The sequence below is a fragment of the Anomaloglossus baeobatrachus genome, chromosome 8 (assembly GCF_048569485.1).
Source record: "Anomaloglossus baeobatrachus isolate aAnoBae1 chromosome 8, aAnoBae1.hap1, whole genome shotgun sequence".
In the NCBI taxonomy this organism is placed as follows: Eukaryota; Metazoa; Chordata; class Amphibia; order Anura; family Aromobatidae; genus Anomaloglossus; species Anomaloglossus baeobatrachus.
In genome coordinates, this window is record NC_134360.1 from 13,980,198 (window position 1) to 14,001,650 (window position 21,453).

General features: G+C 47.4%; 1 protein-coding gene across 8 annotated transcripts in view; it reads right to left on the reverse strand.

Annotated features, from left to right (window-relative positions):
• ERC2 (ELKS/RAB6-interacting/CAST family member 2) overlaps nucleotides 1-21,453 on the reverse strand; it is a 1,225,588-nt gene that overhangs the window by 774,235 nt on the left and 429,900 nt on the right. For 6 of the 8 annotated variants that reach the window (XM_075321312.1, XM_075321310.1, XM_075321311.1 and 3 more), the window contains one exon: nucleotides 14,990-15,025. The exons of the other annotated variants lie outside the window; for them this stretch is intronic. In XM_075321312.1, the coding sequence (XP_075177427.1) occupies nucleotides 14,990-15,025 (36 nt within the window). The remainder of the gene's footprint in view (nucleotides 1-14,989; nucleotides 15,026-21,453) is intronic. 8 annotated transcript variants of the gene reach the window in all.

Genomic DNA, 21,453 nt, shown 5'->3' on the forward strand with positions numbered 1-21,453 from the left:
CTGGTCATTCCTAAATCCCGGACCCAAAATCCAGGTCTATGTGCTGAAGCCTGCTTCTCCGGGTCCTCCATCACCGAGGCTTCCACCTCAGTGACACATACCTCCCATCCAGGACCTGTCCTGCTGCCACCTTACAGTGGGCATATTGTTTTTTCTAACATGCGGGATTAAAGGAGCAGATAAACAGGATAAACAGATTTTTTAATAATTTAATAACTATGACCAACTTCTAAAATGAAGCAAGTAATCTGCATTAAAAACGTCCTATTATTTTGTGTGTTGTCCTTTGCATCTCCATGGTAACAGACTACAAATAACCCTGTGTAGTCTGATACTTTCTGTTCCCTGTTACCAAATGTAGGGACAGAGGGAAATAAGTGCGGCCACCAGACGTAGTCCCGTGGGGAATTAAAAGCTCTGTAGAAACAAAATGTTTCATGAAGACCTAGTATAAGAATAATTTGATTGGTGCTTAGACACATATCAGCCATTGTATTAAAACCACCTGATGGTTGTCGTGAAGGTCCACTTTGTGCCACAGAAAGCTCTGTCCCCCCCAAGATATGGGTGCAACAAATCCTCCCACAGATCATGATGAAATCTCAATTAGTTGGAGACCAAGTCAACATTTTGTACTTTTATCATGTTCTTCAAATGATTCTTGGAAGCTTTTTTAGAGTCTGCTTCCATTAGGGAACACATCTGCCATGAAAGGATTTATATGGTCTACAACATTTTTGACGGGAACTAGCAGAAGCATCACCCTGCCTCTGCCAAGTTGCCTCCTTTCTGTAGGGCAGTGTTGCCCAACTCCAGTCCTCAGGAGCCATCAGCAGTGCACGTTTTCGGGATTTCCTTAGTATTGCACCAGTGATAATTTAATTACCTGCATCATTGATGATTCCAAGGAAATCCTAAAAACATGCACGATTGGTGGCTCTTGAGGAGTTGGTGAACTCTGCTGTAGGGTATCCAGGTTCCATTTTTTTCTTCTGGTAAGGAAAGTACACAGATCCAGATGCCAATAAGATTTAAAGAAAATGTCATTAGTCAGAGCAGACCTTCCAGGTCCAGTTTGGGCGCTCACATGCCCAGTGTAGAAAAGGGTCGGCATGGTCTTTCAGAGCAGTCCAGCAAGTCATGTTATATTTTGTGCTCCCCTTTCCGCCATGGAGAGCATTACAAGTTGGATTACGGCATCTCTTTTGTGAGATCGACCTGGCCTTCACTTCCCACGAGGGTCAATGAGCCTTGAATGCCCATAAGCCGGCCGTCAGCTCACTGGTTGTCCTTCCTTGGACCATTTTTGGTTGTTTACTAACCACTGCATCCAGGAACCACCCAAAAGATTTGACATTTTTGTAGCTGCTTTGAAACAGTAATGTAGTCACCACAATTTGGTCGTTGTCAGAGTCGCTCAGATCCGTCCATATATCCATTTTTCCTGCTTCCAACTGTCACGATCACCTCCTTGCATTTTGAGACCAGTGGCAACCTTTGGACTGGAGCCTCTCATCTGGCTCTCTTCCTTTAAATGGGTTTCATTTCCCTTGGCATTGAAGTGGTTAAGTGGCAGTTTTGCTATTGCAGCATTTCCTAGCAGTTCCTTGCTGAGTGATCAGCTGCACTTACTAAGTAGTCACACCATTCAGCTTTAAATAGTGGTGTATCCCAGCATTCCCTGCTGAAGATACAAACTCATTGATGTCCTGGCCGCCTTTGAGGAAGGTTCTGCAAGTCAAGTTCCTGTACTCAGCTATATCCTTTTGTTTGTTAATTTTCCCCCTGTTTGTCTTTTCTTCCTTGATGTGTTGTTAGTGCAGTAGTGAAGTCTAGTGAACCCCGCCTGCCCCTCACTAGTCAGGGTTACTACAGGGTCTTTTGAGGGCCTCAGGTTCCTGTTCGGCGACAGTTGCGGAGACTGTATAGGGACTGGTGAAAAAAGATGGGACAGCTGCAGGTGAGGTTAGGTGCCCACCAACCCCTCTCACTAGTTCCAGGGCCTCCCGTTGTTTTCGTGTCCCTGGTGCCCCCCTTTCATATGTTTTTTGTTGTGCTTCAGATGCACCTCGCCACGCTTGCTACACCTAGTGAGTGTGACTCCAACACATCAACTTCTAGAACTATTGACTTTCAGTGAAACCCATCCTACTTCTTGAAAGGTGCCGTTATCAGCTGACGATGGTTTATATATTATGGCTGATAGATCTATATTTTCTATTTTAGGTGCTAAATTCCTTGTCCTTTGACCTTTTTCAGGACAAATTGTAATTCATCCCAAAATGGAAAGAGAAATTTGCAAAAAGCTACATTTTCGGATTTGTTTGCAGTCCTAAATCCTTAAAAGAAACAAGGTTTTACTTTTCAAACTTCTGGGGGATGGCAGAGATATACCCGGCAGATGTACAGTCGGGATGTTAATTTTTACAGGATTCTAAACTTCCTGCGCTAAATAAATAAAAACAACAGATTTCAACAGCTTCAGACTACAAACAAAGCCCAGCCGCTGTCACCCACAATGAGGGGCTCGGATTAGACTGGGGGTTTCTTAGAGCCGCAGCTGAAACGTTTTAAGAAGCCACAATGAAAGACTTTTTGGAAAAGCATTTGTAAACGGAAATCTGGGGCCTCATTCAGACGTCCGAGTTTTGCGTACGAGGGGGATCCATGGTCTGTGAGGCCATTCACATGTCTGGAAAATCATGGAGACGTGTCCAATTTTGATTGGAGGGTCGGATCAAAATTTCCAATGTAAATTATGGGTTCGTAAAAAAATTGGATGACATCCAAGTGCGGTCTGAAAATCGAGAAGGTGGAGAAACTATTTTTTCCCTACGTATGAGAAAAACTGATGACAATCGGACCAAACTCTGACCAAAAGTCTGATCCCAAAGAATCCATGTTTCTCATATTTGGAAGATTCAGATGTCTAATAATATATATTCGAGTGATGAATATGCCGTAGTCTCTTGATTGGTAAATAGTGAACAGAAACGTATACACAATGTTACCAAAGAATACTTTATGGGCTTAGATTTTATTAGTAAAACCTTAGCAATGTTGAGGTTCTCACCATTAATGTCCTACCATCAGAATAAGCCATCAATGCTTGATTGGTGTAGTTGACCTTTGGGATCAGCACAATGAAGGAGGCCTTTACTTCAATGGGTCAAGGTGCAACCTTCATGTTGATCGCTGGGCTTCATGGAGGTCAGATTCCATCAAGCAAACATTTATCGGTGAGGTCAATCTCTAAGATCCCCACTGATCAGGAAAATGAGGGAGGCCTCCACTTAAATTGGAAAAGCCGTGACCTTTATTGTGCTCATTGCCCATGTTGTTGGAGGTGACAGACCACCAATCATTAATATGAACACTGGGATCAACCTCTTGGATCTCCACAGATCGGGTCTTTATTGGGACATGTTGCAGGTGGGGTTTCTGGATACCATACCCAACCACTTAACGATTCATATTTGAGGTCAACCTCTAGCACTGCCACTGATCAGAAAAATGAGAGAGGCTTTTGTTTCAAAAAGGGACAAACTGGAACCCTCATTGTGCAAATTAACAAGGTTCTTGGAGGTCATACACCAAGAATCACATTGTTGAAGGTGACACACCTCCAATCATTAATATGAGCACTGGGATCATCCTCTTGGATCTCCACAGATCGTGTCTTTACTGGGACATGCTGCAGGTGGGGTTTCTGGATACCATACCCAACCCCTTAACGATTCATCTTTGAGGTCAACCTCTGGCACTGCCACTGATCAGAAAAATGAGAGAGGCTTTTGTTTCAAAAAGGGACAAACTGGAACCCTCATTGTGCAAATTAACAAGGTTCTTGGAGGTCATACACCAAGAATCACATTGTTGAAGGTGACACACCACCAATCATTAATATGAGCACTGGGATCATCCTCTTGGATCTCCACAGATCGTGTCTTTACTGGGACATGCTGCAGGTGGGGTTTCTGGATACCATACCCAACCACTTAACGATTCATCTTTGAGGTCAACCTCTGGCACTGCCACCGATCAGAAAAATGGGAGAGGCTTTTGTTTCGAAAAGGGACAAACTGGAACCCTCATTGTGCAAATTAACAAAGTTCTTGGAGGTCATTCACCAAGAATCAAAACATTGAATGGTGGAGTCGACCTCCTGGATCCCTAGTGATCAAGCCTTTATAGGGACACACTGCAGGAAAAGATTCTGGAGGTCTGACGCAACCAATCTAACATTGAATGGTAAAGTGGACCTCTGTGACTTACACTGATCAGCACAATGAGGGAGGCCTTCACTTTAATGGGACAAGTTGCAACCATTATTGGGCTGATTCCTAAATTTCTTGGAAGTCAGACACCAGCAATCAAAAATTGTTTGGTAGGGTTGACCTCAGGCCTTTATAGGGACATGCTGTAGTTATCTGGAGGTCCGATTCCACTAATCAAACATTAATTAGTGGGGGTCAAGTTTTGGGACTTACACCGATGAACACAATGCTTAGGCCCTAGTAAAAAAAAAAAAAAAAAAGGTCCAGAGAATATCTCTATGTCCATCATTCTGGAAAAATGCTTGCGTTCCCCATGGACTTCTATTATGCTCAGTACTTGAGTTGTGCCTGCCCTGCTCGTTTCGAGTACCGGGCGCCATAATATTTTTTGGCAAAAATGGCAAATTTATTTTATTTTTGGCATAGATTGAGCGTATTGGACACACACTAATTGTACCTTATAATTAACCGTTCTGTAAGTGATAGGAGCTTGATCACCGTCAGACATATAATGGGACACTGCACTCACACAAACAAGAGCAACCAATCAGAATCACGCGGCAATGATCCGAGAGGTTTCTATGGTCAATTCCTGCATTAGTTTTTGCACTATTTCTCCCTGTACGACGTCCACTGCTGACAAAACAACCACATCATGAATATCTGTCAATTGTTATCAACTGTTATAACATTTTCCAGCAAGAATTTCCTGTCTTAATTACAATCAAAAGCCAAATTTACAGAACGTGAAACAGTCCAGAACAAAACATATACAACAGATCTCCACTTCCACACACATTCTAGAAGCACAATATTACGGTAAATTAAAAAAAAGTAAATAAAATAAAACATGCAAGCGCAATATACCGTGCAGGGTCCTTCAACGGGAGATATATATGGTTCCATCTGTCACAGGTAAAATTAACTACAGTATAGTCTATAAGTCACTCATCACTAGTTACCAGTACTGAGCACCCGAGCATGGTAGTGCCCGCTCATCACTAGTTACCAGTACTGAGCACCCGAGCATGGTAGTGCCCGCTCATCACTAGTTACCAGTACTGAGCATCCGAGCATGGTAGTGCCCACTCATCACTAGTTACCAGTACCGAGCACCCGAGCATGGTAGTGCCCGCTCATCACTAGTTACCAGTACTGAGCACCCGAGCATGGTAGTGCCCGCTCATCACTAGTTACCAGTACTGAGCACCCGAGCATGGTAGTGCCCGCTCATCACTAGTTACCAGTACTGAGCATCCGAGCATGGTAGTGCCCGCTCATCACTAGTTACCAGTACTGAGCACCCGAGCATGGTAGTGCCCACTCATCACTAGTTACCAGTACCGAGCACCCGAGCATGGTAGTGCCCGCTCATCACTAGTTACCAGTACTGAGCACCCGAGCATGGTAGTGCCCGCTCATCACTAGTTACCAGTACTGAGCACCCGAGCATGGTAGTGCCAGCTCATCACTAGTTACCAGTACTGAGCCCCCGAGCATGGTAGTGCCCGCTCATCACTAGTTACCAGTACTGAGCACCCGAGCATGGTAGTGCCCGCTCATCACTAGTTACCAGTACTGAGCACCCGAGCATGGTAGTGCCCGCTCATCACTAGTTACCAGTACTGAGCACCCGAGCATGGTAGTGCCCGCTCATCACTAGTTACCAGTACTGAGCACCCGAGCATGGTAGTGCCCGCTCATCACTAGTTACCAGTACTGAGCCCCCGAGCATGGTAGTGCCCGCTCATCACTAGTTACCAGTACTGAGCACCCGAGCATGGTAGTGCCCGCTCATCACTAGTTACCAGTACTGAGCACCCGAGCATGGTAGTGCTCGCTCATCACTAGTTACCAGTACTGAGCACCCGAGCATGGTAGTGCTCGCTCATCACTAGTTACCAGTACTGAGCACCCGAGCATGGTAGTGCCCGCTCATCACTAGTTACCAGTACTGAGCACCCGAGCATGGTAGTGCCCGCTCATCACTAGTTACCAGTACTGAGCACCCGAGCATGGTAGTGCCCGCTCATCACTAGTTACGAGTACTGAGCACCCGAGCATGGTAGTGCCCGCTCATCACTAGTTACCAGTACTGAGCACCTGAGCATGGTAGTGCCCGCTCATCACTAGTTACGAGTACTGAGCACCCGAGCATGGTAGTGCCCGCTCATCACTAGTTACCAGTACTGAGCACCCGAGCATGGTAGTGCCCGCTCATCACTAGTTACCAGTACTGAGCACCCGAGCATGGTAGTGCCCGCTCATCATTAGTTACGAGTACTGAGCACCTGAGCATGGTAGTGCCCACTCATCACTAGTTACCAGTACTGAGCTCCCGAGCATGGTAGTGCCCACTCATCGCTAGTTACGAGTACTGAGCACCTGAGCATGGTAGTGCCCACTCATCACTAGTTACCAGTACTGCGCACCCGAGCATGGTAGTGCCCGCTCATCACTAGTTACTAGTACTGAGCACCCGAGCATGGTAGTGCCCGCTCATCACTAGTTACTAGTACAGAGCACCCGAGCATGGTAGTGCCCACTCATCACTAGTTACCAGTACTGAGCACCCGAGCATGGTAGTGCCCGCTCATCACTAGTTACGAGTACTGAGCACCAGAGCATGGTAGTGCTCGCTCATCACTAGTTACGAGTGCTGTGCACCCGAGCATGGTAGTGCCCGCTCATCACTAGTTACGAGTATCAAGCACCCGAGCATGGTAGTGCCCGCTCATTACTAGTTACTAGTGCTGGGCACCAGAGCATGGCAGTGCCCGCTCATCACTAGTTACTAGTGCTGAGCACCAGAGCATGGCAGTGCCCGCTCATCACTAGTTACTAGTGCTGGGCACCAGAGCATGGTAGTGCTCACTCATCACTAGCCAGCGTTAGAGATGAGCGAGTGTGCTTGTGTGATGCCCTGGCAAAACCAGGTAGTCACAGAGGTTGTACAAATCTCTCAGGTACAAAACTTCATCCTCCTTGGCAGTCCGACACAAAACCCACACCCAGGTGCACAACACCAGCCAGTAAAGCCTAGTCACCCCCCCATGACAATAGGGACACACCAGTGGGCGTGACCAGGCGAATGGGAGCGCCCACCTAGGGGTCTTGAGGTGTCAGGGGCGGGAACACAACAGTTGAGTTCTGACAGTTGAAGTGGAGGAGTGTGAAGTGGCAGCGGAGTCAGGGGTTGGGGCCCCTGAACTACCGGACTAGGTGGCAGACGGCAAGCAGGACCACAGGCGACGGAGATCCAATCGCGGGAGACCTAAAGTGGACCAGGGCAGGGTTGTAGCCCACCGGTGCCGACAGCGGGAATCCGGTCCGGAGGCCGTGCACAGACGAGGTACCTGGGCCCTAGGGCGAGGAAGGTTGCAAGCCCTTTGTCTATTGACCAGCCGGGGACGAGGTTACAGGCCTTGTTCTACAAAAGCTCAGAGAGCGAAACAAAAGCGCACCGCGGGGGATAGGCTGTCTGCCAGAACCCACAGAGATCCCAAGGGTCATATTTCACGGGCCACAGCTCCCAACATACACAGTACCGGGAGCGGACTTCCCTGTTCCAAGTGGAGTTGTCCCATTGAACACACAAACACTGAGTGCAGGAGGAAGGGACCCCTGCTTGCTACACCCAGGTGTGGGAACTGAATACACCCGCCAGAGGCGACCGGTCACTGGCAATTTGGTTTACCACTGGACTTTGTGTGTAATTCTTTGGAACTGTGAGTACACCATCCATCCCCGGTCCAACCCTGCACGTCATTCTCAACAATGCTGCACGTCATTGCTCCCGTACACCCCTGGGCCCCGGGACTACACCTCCCCTACTACCTTCCATCCTGCTGCCCTGCTCCATCAGCCCCGGGCGTCTCATCACCAGGCAGCGGCGGTGTTACCAACTCTCACCGCAACCCACGGGTGGAGTCACTGACAAAAAACTCTCCCCCCTGTAAATACCCCCCTTTCCTACGGTTGTGAAGACGGATGGCTGTACGAGCCCGGGTCCGGCTACCACTCGAGCTGCAGTACCTAACCCGGATCCGAGCAGCCCCTGCAGCGGCCCGGCCCCCATCCGCAACACTTGCTACTGCTTGATACTAGATTTTGCAATAAGGTGCTCGGGTACTCGCAGTTGACGGTCGAGTATTGTGGGTGCTTGGATGTGTTGTCCGTGAAACAAGAACACAAAGAGCTGGCTCCCTTCACTGAACGATGGGAGCCGGCATCCCGGTGCAAGAGATTTGCAGTGTCTGAATGGCTTTCCTGGGGGACGAAGAGAACATTTTTGGATGTACTGCGTTAAGAAAAATAAAAGAACCCCGCCCTCCCTCCTGCCGGAAATGCTCTGTTTATGGTGGGCATTGTTGGGTAGAGAGATGAACTGCCCAATCAGTGGCTTCTATTATACTCATTATTTAAGTCATTTTAGAGTCTTACCTGCTCGATTCGAGGACCGAGCACCCGAGAATTTTAGTTCTCACCCATCTCTAATCATTAGTGATGGGGAGGACTAAAATGCTTGAATGCTCGTCACGCGATTCGAGCCGGTCAGACACTCCGACAAGCTCTACATGAGTAACATGCATTATGGAATGTCAATGATTGGCCTCTTCGGCTCTCCGTCCACATACAGCCCGCCATAAACAAGAGCGTTTCCGGAGGAGGGAAGGGTGGAGGGGTTTTTTGCTCACACTATGCCAGAGAATGTTGTTTTATTCCCTAGTGAGAGCCATTCAGAGACTGCAAATGGCTCTCCTTGTGGCACCTGCACACATCATGCAATGAAGCAAGCCTGTGCTTTGTGGTCGTCGTTCCCCGGATGAAACATCCGAGCACCCGCGATACTCAGCCAAGCTCTGCGAGTGCCCTGATGCTCGGTCGAGTAACGAGCAGTGCCGAGCACAATCGTCCATCACTACTAATCAGTATACAACATTTTTATACCAATGTACTCCACTTTCCCCAACCTTAGAGCTAGTTTTATGCAAAAAAGCACAAATTGTGCAGATTTTGCAACATTTACTAAAAAATTGAACTTTTTGCTTTAAAAAAGGGAGGATTTTTTAATTTTGCTCAAAAATTGTGACCCATTTTTAAGAATTTGGCACTAAATGGCACTTTAGACGCAGCAACATCGATAGCGATGTCGCTGGTGAAAGCACCCGCCCCCGTCATTTGTGCGTCACGGGCAAATCGCTGCCCGTGGTACACAATATCACTAGGACCCATCACACGGACTTACCTTCCCAACAACGTCGCTGTGGTCGGCAAACAGCCTCTTTTCTAAGGGGGAGTATCGTGCGGCGTCCAAGTGACGTCCCACAGCAGGCGTCCAATAGAAGCGGAGGGGCGGAGAGCAGCCGCATGAAAGACATGCCCACCTCGTTGCCGGAGGACACAGGTATGGTGTTGTTCATCGTTCCTGGGGTGTCACATGTAGCGATGTGTGCTGCCTATGGAACAATGAACAACCTGCGTCCTGCACCATCAACGACATGTGGGAAATGGACGACGTGTCAACAATCAACGATTTGGTGAGTATTTTGAATCATTAGCGGTCGCTCGTACGTGTCACCCGCAACGACGTCGCTAACGAGGCCGGATGTGCGTCACAAATTCCGTGACCCCAACGGCATCTCGTTAGCGATGTCGTTGCGTGTAACGGGGCCTCTTACCCTCTATTTGCTTGTTTTCACCATTTTCTGCCGGATATTCGTTTTTCCTGTAAACGTTCCGCTTTGTGATCCCATTAGAATCACTTGGAAACTAGAAGGTGAAAAAATTTTAACAAGAATTTAGAAAACGGCATGGAAGCCCCATATTCAGAGAATAGCTCAGTTCCAAACTATTCTTCAGGAAATATCGCCCTCCTGTTTAAGGCTATTAGCGGGCGAATATCCAGCAGGTCTGCATTGTGCAGCTAAAGCACCGTGAAGGAGGCTGCTCCGCCGGCTCCAGGAGCGAGGACGGTTTGTGTCCGGAAATTCGCTGCTCTTACAAAGGATGGGAACCAGTTTTTCACAGCGAGGTCTGGCTCCGAACACAACCCCTACGGCCGTGCTGTGCCGAGCAATCTGCAGAAAACAGGCACTGAATGGGGAGACGCGCTGTGCCGTGAAGCAAAACTAAATTAAATTCTGCTTCTCTTGTGGAGACGCTTCGGGTACATTTGATCTTCCACATCATTTTTTGGAAATTGCGCGTCGCCTTGTGCCGCAGCTGGAAAACATTGGCACAAGTTCCCACAGCCCAAATGTGTTGTGGTTCATCAGCTACAGGTTGTGATTTTGCAAAAAGAAAAAAAAAAAGAACTGGAATTAATAAATCTTAAAAAAGCAGATGAGAACAATAAACGAGGCAAACTGGAGCCTCAATGATGAGAAAAAGGTTGCACAATGCAACACAGGGACATTTGTACATCGCCCGGGCAAAGAAACGTGGACTGCAATTTCGGCAATTGTAATTGGCAGAGCTGTCCTTGGGGGTTTTATTGTAAAAACCACATGTTAGTCAGACTATGATTAAAGCTCAGCGACTGCTTATTTTAATTATCGAAAACCATGTCAGCGTCGGGAGAGTAGTGACTGAGCAGAGTCAAGAGGTGCAGCGCGCGTCATTACCCCGAACTCGGCCCGGTGAGCCAACCCATGGCATGTGCTGACAGAACAAAGCAAAACCTGCGGTGATGCTGACCAAAAATGCCAGCGGGCAAACAGATGTGTTACCAAGGGTAAAGTACCGTCCTTTATGCAGAACGGGTACAAAATAATGTATTTCTATACAGGGTGAACGGTCAGGACAAGGCGGGATTAATCATTACCGGGAATCAGCCAAGTGGCTTCCTAAACAAAACGCCAAATATGTCTGTAAGGTAGAGCCAAGCAGGTGACCACCTTGTATCTGTGGACTTGAGAAAAGTGGATAGTTACAAGCCATTAAGCATGGGAGTCTTTCAACACAAAATGACTGTTCAAACCAAGAACAAAAGCTCGGAGTACCCTCAGTGTGGCCGACAAGTTCAGGTGCATCTTCTCTCTCCTACTGTCACGGACTTTCTCCTGTTGCGGAGTTTTGTTACAGGTCCTGAGTCTTATTTGGTCTTGTGGGACTCTGCTGATTAAAAGAAATCCCTTTCCTTAGGCGAGGAGAGGGTTAATGTCAGTTTACCTCCAGCAGCTCCTGACTCCTGGTCAGGTGTTTCTGGTTGGTACCATGCCCAGGTCCTATAAATACCCTCTACTTCCAGCAGAGGGTGCCAGTTATTTTCATTCATTAGGAAGCTTGGCCAGGAGGTGGAAGGAGATGATGAAACCCTCTATCAGTTGTGCTTTTGGATGCAGCATTGGTGCTTGCACTTCTAGTTGTGTTTGTTAAGGTATGGAAGTTACCCAGTAATCTGTTTACCCCCCCCCCTTCCTTTTATGTTGTTTTCATTGTGCACTTTTAGTGGCACATTTGTGTGTACGAGTTGTTGTAGTTGTTACCCGCTTTGTTCATATTTGTCGGCGGAGTTTTGACTTCTGTTCTTCCCTCTTTCCCCCAAGGTGGTGGGTTGAGGAGGGGGGGTGTCTTATGATTAGGGACAGGGACAGGAGATAGCGCCTAGGTTGGACACCTGGGCCTCCCTACCTTCAAGGGTACCTCCCGGTGTTAGGGTGAGTGCAGGGGCCTCAGCCTTAGGACCAGCATAGGTTACCCCGTGTTCCCCAGTTCCACCATGACACCTACTTGTGTTCCATCCTCCTAGTTCTTGTAAAGTCACAGTCAAACAAAATCAGATGGCAAACTGTAGATGGGAAGGTGTACCGAACCCCTGTGCTCTGTGCTTGGATGGAACAGTCCTTTTGTTAGAAGTGATCCCTCCTTTAATTGTTGTTTGTTTGTTGTTTTTGGTTTTTTTTTTACTTGAGAATTTCTGGCTTTACAGATGTCCCACAGGCTGGGATTTGTCATTATGAGCCATGTCTAAAGCAAGGAGCACTGACCTTGGCATCATCTGAGCAAGGACAGGACTGTGCTGGAGTTAGCATGTAATGACATAATCTGACCTGTGCAGGAAAAGGGCAGAAGACGCGGTCACTCCGCGCTGCTGCTGAAGACTTTCCAAAGGAAGAGCCAGGACTCCAGGAAAAGAACCACAGTTATCCTGAAGAAGAGGCTGCAATGGCTTTGAAATGCACTGAATAAAAACCACTTACCTCCATTGTCATGTCCTGGATCTTCCTTTGGAAAGTCTTCAGCAGCAGCGCGGAGTGAACGCGTCTTCTGCCCTTTTCCTGCATTGTCCGCACTCATGTATCCACAGCGGCTGCTCCATTATTAGGCGCATGTCTTGTGTGTCACACAACTTAAAAAGGTGAGCGTGCCTCTTTCTTATATTCTGTTTATACCAATTAAGACTGTATTTTGCACCTTTGCTCCTTAGTATTGTTTCATAATCTGGGCTGTGAAATGTCACTCCCTCCTCCAGAGATTAGGACCACCTACATGACTGGTAATTAATAATATTGAGCAAGCACTACCATGCTCAAGCACTCAGCATCACTAGTTACGAGTACTGAGCACCCGAGCATGGTAGTGCCCGCTCATCACTAGTTACCAGTACCGATCACCCGAGCATGGTAGTGCCCGCTCATCACTAGTTACGAGTACCGATCACCCGAGCATGGTAGTGTCCGCTCATCACTAGTTACCACTACTGAGCATGGTAGTGCCCGCTCATCACTAGTTACCAGTACTGAGCCCCCGAGCATGGCAGTGCCCGCTCATCACTAGTTACCAGTACTGAGCACCCGAGCATGGTAGTGCCCTCTCATCACTAGTTACCAGTACTGAGCACCCGAGCATGGTAGTGCCCGCTCATCACTAGTTACCAGTACTGAGCAGCCGAGCATGGTAGTGCCCACTCATCACTAGTTACGAGTACAGAGCACCCGAGCATGGTAGTGCCCACTCATCACTAGTTACCAGTACTGAGCACCCGAGCATGGTAGTGCCCGCTCATCACTAGTTACCAGTACAGAGCACCTGAGCATGGTAGTGCCCGCTCATCACTAGTTACCAGTACTGAGCACCTGAGCATGGTAGTGTCCGCTCATCACTAGTTACCAGTACTGAGCACCCGAGCATGGTAGTGCCCGCTCATCACTAGTTACGAGTACTGAGCACCCGAGCATGGTAGTGCCCGCTCATCACTAGTTACGAGTACTGAGCACCCGAGCATGGTAGTGCCCGCTCATCACTAGTTACCAGTACAGAGCACCCGAGCATGGCAGTGCACGCTCATCACTAGTTACGAGTACTGAGCACCCGAGCATGGTAGTGCCCGCTCATTACTAGTTACCAGTACTGAGCACCCGAGCATGGTAGTGCCCGCTCATCACTAGTTACCAGTACTGAGCACCCAAGCATGGTAGTGTCCGCTCATCACTAGTTACCAGTACTGAGCACCCGAGCATGGTAGTGCCCGCTCATCACTAGTTACGAGTACCGAGCACCTGAGCATGGCAGTGCCTGCTCATCACTAGTTACCAGTACTGAGCACCCGAGCATGGCAGTGCCCGCTCATCACTAGTTACCAGTACTGAGCACCCGAGCATGGTAGTGCCCGCTCATCACTAGTTACCAGTACTGAGCACCCGAGCATGGTAGTGTCCGCTCATCACTAGTTACCAGTACTGAGCACCCGAGCATGGTAGTGCCCGCTCATCACTAGTTACCAGTACTGAGCACCTGAGCATGGTAGTGCCTGCTCATCACTAGTTACCAGTACTGAGCACCCGAGCATGGTAGTGCCCGCTCATCACTAGTTACGAGTACCGAGCACCTGAGCATGGCAGTGCCCGCTCATCACTAGTTACGAGTACCGAGCACCTGAGCATGGCAGTGCCCGCTCATCACTAGTTACCAGTACTGAGCACCCGAGCATGGTAGTGCCCGCTCATCACTAGTTATGATTTTATTTTAGACTATGCTCCCAGGGACAGTTTACACAACGCCATAGAAATCTATCATTGCACCTGATCTTGTGGTCAGAGTGGTTCTCGCATTTATACTAAGCAATCTTACATTTATCAATTATCTTCTCAGTAGATAAATAAAATAGTTATGGCTGACATTTTTCCAACAATTTAGGTGCAGACGACCCTCTTTTCTGCATTTCTGTCTCCTGACACTGTATAACCCTCCTATACACCTTATGTCCCATTGTATCCCCTCTATATATAGTGTATATTGGTGGTACAGTATAGCCAATGTGGCGGTGTAATATCAGCGGAGCATTGTAATGCATCCCACATTGCGGAGGCTTAATCACAATTACATTTATGGAAAGTCATTATTTTAATGACAAAAAAATCTACATATTGATTTCATCTCTAAAACCATCTGGACTTAACAAGTCATTAGCGTAATTTAATAATACATAAATTCTCAGAGTAAAGCGAACAACATTACAAACCTGAAGGATCCTGCAGGGTATAAAGCAACGTTTAACCCATTCACCACCTTTCATGCATGTTAAAAAAAAAAAAAAAAAAAAAAAGCGTAAGCGACGGTATGACCGTCCCAACATAAACACACAGGTACGATGCAGGCGGTGGCGGAGCGCGTGCGCGCGGCCGGAGGGATGCCATGGGATGTGCGCGGCTCTATGTGGATGGAGGTTGCATGCGGTGTTGGTGGTTTTCTTGGAAATTGTCACTTACAGGATTGTACATCTGATTGAACAACTGCTCGGCTTGCTACGTTAGGGGAGACGGGAAGGATTGACGCACACACAAAGGGGAAAAAAAGAAGGAAAGATTTAGGAAAACAGCATTAACCGGACAACGCGAGCGTGTCTGCAGAAGAGAGCTTGTCAGAAATACGGAGAAAGGCAAGTTCCTCGACATTCCACGGCGGCGGAGGCGAGAGTCACCGGGGACGCCGCCGCGTGTTTACCTTGGCTGCGGCAGGAGATGGTTAGAAGCTGAAACCTTCGGTTTTCTGTTACTTTCCTTTTTCTCGAGTTAAATAACCCATGAAATCAAGTCGGCTGTCCACTTCTGATGATACACGATGTGCCGGGCTCCAGCCATGAATCACCAGAAGTGCTTATAGTGAACACAGCCATTTATCAAGCAACTCTCAAAGATAGCAATAATAAAAGATTAATTAAGCTCCATTGTTAAATGCGGATCGCTGGGGGTCACCTAAGGAGCAGTCGGGGGGGGGGGGGGCGGGGAAATACGGCAGGAAGGCAAGGCTTGTTAAAATGATCTGTGATCAAATCCTCAAAATGAAGATTACAGCCGGGCAAAACGGATACATCGTACCCAGCGCCGGGGCTGCGGGGCTCAGCATGACACCAATTCCAAAATGAGAAGATCTGCACTGGGCACCAACCTGTATCCATAGCGCAGAGCATCAGACTTACATAGAAAAGGGTCTGGTATACCGCTCTGTGCGCGGATCTACTGCAGGAGCGGAGCACTTCAGAGCGGTGTTTTCATTAATCGGAGGGGATCAGATCCACATCCTAAATACAGTATGAACCTCCACATAACCCCCTTTATACAGTATGAGCCCTCACAGTCTATATACAGTATGAACCCCCACATAACCCCCTATATACAGTATAAGCCCTCAGTCTATATACAGTATGAACCCCCACATAACCCCCTATATACAGTATAAGCCCTCAGTCTATATACAGTATGAACCCCCACATAACCCCCTATATACAGTATGAACCCCCACATAACCCCCTATACAGTATGAGCCCTCACATAGCCTCCTATATACAGTATGAACCCCCACATAACCCCCTTTATACAGTATGAGCCCTCACATAGCCTGCTATATACAATATGAGCCCTCACATAACCCCCTTTATACAGTATGAGCCCTCACATAGCCTCCTATATACAGTATGAACCCCCACATAGCCTCCTATATACAGTATGAACCCTCACATAGCCCCCTTTATACAGTATGAGCCCTCACATAGCCTGCTATATACAGTATGAGCCCTCACATAACCCCCTTTATACAGTATGAGCCCTCACATAACCCCCTTTATACAGTATGAGCCCTCACATAGCCTCCTATATACAGTATGAACCCCCACATAGCCTCCTATATACAGTATGAACCCCCACATAGCCCCCTTTATACAGTATGAGCCCTCACATAGCCTGCTATATACAGTATGAGACCTCACATAACCCCCTTTATACAGTATGAACCCCCACATAACCCCCTTTATACAGTATGAGCCCTCATATAACCCTTTACAGTATAAGCCCTTACATAGCCCCCTATATACAGTATGAACCCCCACAACCCCCTTTATACAGTATGAGCCCTCACATAGCCTCCTATATACAGTATGAGCCCTCAGTCTATATACAGTATGAGCCCTCAGTCTATATACAGTATGAGCCCTCAGTCTATATACAGTATGAGCCCTCAGTCTATATACAGTATGAGCCCTCACATAACCCCCATTATACAGTATGAGCCCTCAGTCTATATGCAGTATGAGCCCTCAGTCTATATACAGTATGAGCCCTCAGTCTATATACAGTATGAGCCCTCACATAACCCCCATTATACAGTATGAGCCCTCAGTCTATATACAGTATGAGCCCTCACATAACCCCCATTATACAGTATGAGCCCTCAGTCTATATACAGTATGAGCCCTCAGTCTATATACAGTATGAGCCCTCACATAACCCCCATTATACAGTATGAGCCCTCAGTCTATATACAGTATGAGCCCTCAGTCTATATACAGTATGAGCCCTCACATAACCCCCATTATACAGTATGAGCCCTCACATAACCCCCTTTATACAGTATGAGCCCTCACATAGCCCCCTATATACAGTATGAGCCCTCAGTCTATATACAATATGAGCCCTCACATAACCCCCTTTATACAGTATGAGCCCCCACAGCCTTCTATATACAGTATGAGCCTTCAGATAACCTTCTATATACAGTATAAGCCCCTATATACGGTATGAGCCCCCAATACCCCACATACATAGTTTGAGCCCTCATATAGCATCCTATATATAGCATGAGCCCCCAATAACCCCTATATACAGTATGAGCCCCCACATAGCTACCTACATACAGTATGAAACCTCATATAGCATCCTATTTACAGCATAAGCCCCAAATAACCCCTATATACAGTATGAGCTTCCACATAGCCACATAGCCTCCTAGATACAGTATGAGCCCTCACATAGCCTCCTAGATACAGTATGAGACCTCACATAGCCTCCTATATACAGTATGAACCCCCACATAACCCCCTTTATACAGTATGAACCCCCACATAACCCCCTTTATACAGTATGAACCCCCACATAACCCCCTTTATACAGTATGAGCCCTCACATAGCCTGCTATATACTGTATGAGCCCTCACATAACCCCCTTTATACAGTATGAGCCCTCATATAACCCTTTACAGTATAAGCCCTTACATAGCCCCCTATACAGTATGAACCCCCACATCCCCCTTTATACAGTATGAGCCCTCACATAGCCTGCTATATACAGTATGAGCCCTCACATAGCCCCTATATACAGTATGAGCCCTCAGTCTATATACAGTATGAGCCCTCAGTCTATATACAGTATGAGCCCTCAGTCTATATACAGTATGAGCCTTCACATAACCCCCTTTATACAGTATGAGCCCTCAGTCTATATACAGTATGAGCCCTCACATAACCTCCATTATACAGTATGAGCCCTCACATAGCCCCCTATATACAGTATGAGCCCTCAGTCTATATACAATATGATCCCTCACATAACCCCCTTTATACAGTATGAGCCCCCACAGCCTTCTATATACAGTATGAGCCTTCAGATAACCTTCTATATACAGTATAAGCTCCTATATACGGTATGAGCCCCCAATACCCCACATACATAGTTTGAGCCCTCATATAGCATCCTATATATAGCATGAGCCCCCAATAACCCCTATATATAGTATGAGCCCCCACATAGCCACCTACATACAGTATGAAACCTCATATAGCATCTGCTACACAGCATGAGCCCCAAATAACCCCTATATACAGTATGAGCCCCCACATAGCCACCTACATACAGTATGAGCCCTCATATAGCATCCTATTTACAGCATAAGCCCCAAATAACCCCTATATACAGTATGAGCTTCCACATAGCCACATAGCCTCCTAGATACAGTATGAGCCCTCACATAGCCTCCTATGTACAGTATGAGCTTCCAAATAGCCCATATATTCAGCTGATCAGCAGCTCACAGCATCCCTTGTGACAGAGCTGGGCAAAGTGCGGCCCGCAGGCCAGATCCGGCCATCTGGCTGCTCCTGTCTGGCACATGGCCCAAAACAGCCAAAGTGCTGTAAACAGTGGCCCACGGGTTACACCATACCCTCACCCACAATGGACCGCTTCCCAATGTCACCATTATCTGCATCTTTAGGAAGCAGAGAGCGGTGAACACATCGGTGGAGGATGGGGTCTTCTTCCACCAATTAGAGTCTACTGTACAGAGCGTCAGTGCACCGGAGACCGGAGCAAAGCACCGGGGGAATGGGAGCGATGTGAGCATGTTGTTTTGTTTTTTGTTTTCATATGTGTATGGGATGTTTGCATGTATATAGGAGGCTATCTGGAGGCTCATACTGAATGTAGAGGAGTTTTATGGGGACTCATACTGTATATAGGAGGCCATATGATGGGCTCATACTTTATATAGAGGCTGTGTGGGGGCTCATGCTGTATATAGAGGACTGTGGGGGCACACTATATAGAGGGGCTATATGTGGACTCATACTGTACATAGATGGGATAGGTGGAGGCTCATACTGTATATAGAGGCTATATGGGGGCTCAAACCATATATGCGAGGCTATGTGAGGGCTCATACTGTATATAGCAGCTGTGTGGGGGCTCATACTGTGTATAGGGAGGCTCATACTGTATATAGGGGATATGTGTGAGTTCATAGTGTATATAGGGAGGCTATATGGGGGCTCACACTGTGTATAGGGGGCTCATACTGTATATAGGGGCTATGTGGGGGTTCATACTCTATAGATGGGGCTATAAAAGGGCTCAAACTGTATATAGAAGGCTGTGTGGGCTCCCACTGTATATAGGAAGCTATGTGCGGGCTCTTACGTGGGGGCTCATACTGTATAAAGTGGCTATGTGGGGGTTCATATTCTACATAGAGGGGCTATATATATATATATATATATATATATATATATATATATATATATATACTGTATAGGAGGCTGTGTGGGGGCTCACACTATCTGGGAGGCTATGTGGGGGCTCACACTGTATCTAGGAGGCTATGTGGGGGCTCACACTGTATCTAGGAGGCTATGTGGGGGCTCACACTGTATCTAGGAGGCTATGTGGGGGCTCACACTGTATCTAGGAGGCTATGTGGGGGCTCACACTGTATATAGGAGGCTATGTGGGGGCTAACACTGTATCTAGGAGGCTATGTGGGGGTTCACACTGTATCTAGGAGGCTATGTGGGGGCTAACACTGTATATAGGAGGCTATGTGGGGGCTCACACTGTATATAGGAGGCTATGTGGGGGCTCACACTGTATATAGGAGGCTATGTGGGGGCTAACACTGTATCTAGGAGGCTATGTGGGGGTTCACACTGTATCTAGGAGGCTATGTGGGGGCTCACACTGTATCTAGGAGGCTATGTGGGGGTTCACACTGTATCTAGGAGGTTATGTGGGGGCTCACACTGTATCTAGGAGGCTATGTGGGGGCTCACACTGTATCTAGGAGGCTATGTGGGGGTTCACACTGTATCTAGGAGGTTATGTGGGGGCTCACACTGTATCTAGGAGGCTATGTGGGGGCTCACACTGTATATAGGAGGCTATGTCGGGGCTCATACTGTATATAGGAGGCTCTATGTGGCCTTATCCTGTATATAGGGTGATATCAGCATACTTAATTCTGCTCAGTATTAACTGATTATATTAATTACATATAATTATAATTGTATATAGTTCAGTGATGACATTAAAAAAAAAAAAAGCGATATCATCCTATTTTTTAGTTAACTCTTTAAATTTGACTTTGAAGAGTTAACTCTTGTGGAGTTTTCTCCCCTTTCCGCTGTTGGGGTTTAGGGCAATTTATCAATCGGGAGGATAATGGTCTGTTCTGTAGGGGAAGTGTTCACATTGAACTCTGCGTTGTACTGACCCCACATGTGCTGGGACATTAATGATGCTGCTGCGTCCACGCTCTGTTTGCCCCATATGTTCCTGGAGTGAAGAGCTGGAGACTAAGCAAACAGCCAGGAAATTAATGAACGTCATTACTAGAAATGAGGCGATCTAATAGACATTTACTAAGCTCAACCTCGATAATTCCCATTAGGAGAGAAAGAAAACACTTCTTAATGCTACATGTGCAGAGTTTTCAGGCATTGCAGTGCCCCCTACTAGGAGGGAAACCCCAACTTTACAGGGGTTATCCTACAAAACCATTAATCACCTATCAATAGTAATAGTGATAAATAAGTTATCACTGAGGGTCCGACAGACATAATGGGAGAAGGGATGATGGACCCAGTGTGAAGATTTCATTTCTATGGGAACCCGAGCATAGTAGTGCCCGCTCATCACTAGTTACCAGTACTGAGCACCCGAGCATGGTAGTGCCCGGTCATCACTAGTTACCAGTACTGAGCACCTGAGCATGGTAGTGCCCGCTCATCACTAGTTACCAGTACTGAGCACCTGAGCATGGTAGTGCCCGCTCATCACTAGTTACGAGTACTGAGCATCCGAGCATGGTAGTGCCTGCTCATCACTAGTTATCAGTACAGAGCACCTGAGCATGGTAGTGCCCGCTCATCACTAGTTACCAGTACTGAACACCCGAGCATGGTAGTGCCCGCTGATCACTAGTTACGAGTACTGAACACCCGAGCATGGTAGTGCCCGCTCATCACTAGTTACGAGTACAGAGCACCTGAGCATGGTAGTGCCCGCTCATCACTAGTTACGAGTACAGAGCACCCGAGCATGGTAGTGCCCGCTCATCACTAGTTACGAGTACAGAGCACCCGAGCATGGTAGTGCCTGCTCATCACTAGTTACGAGTACAGAGCACCTG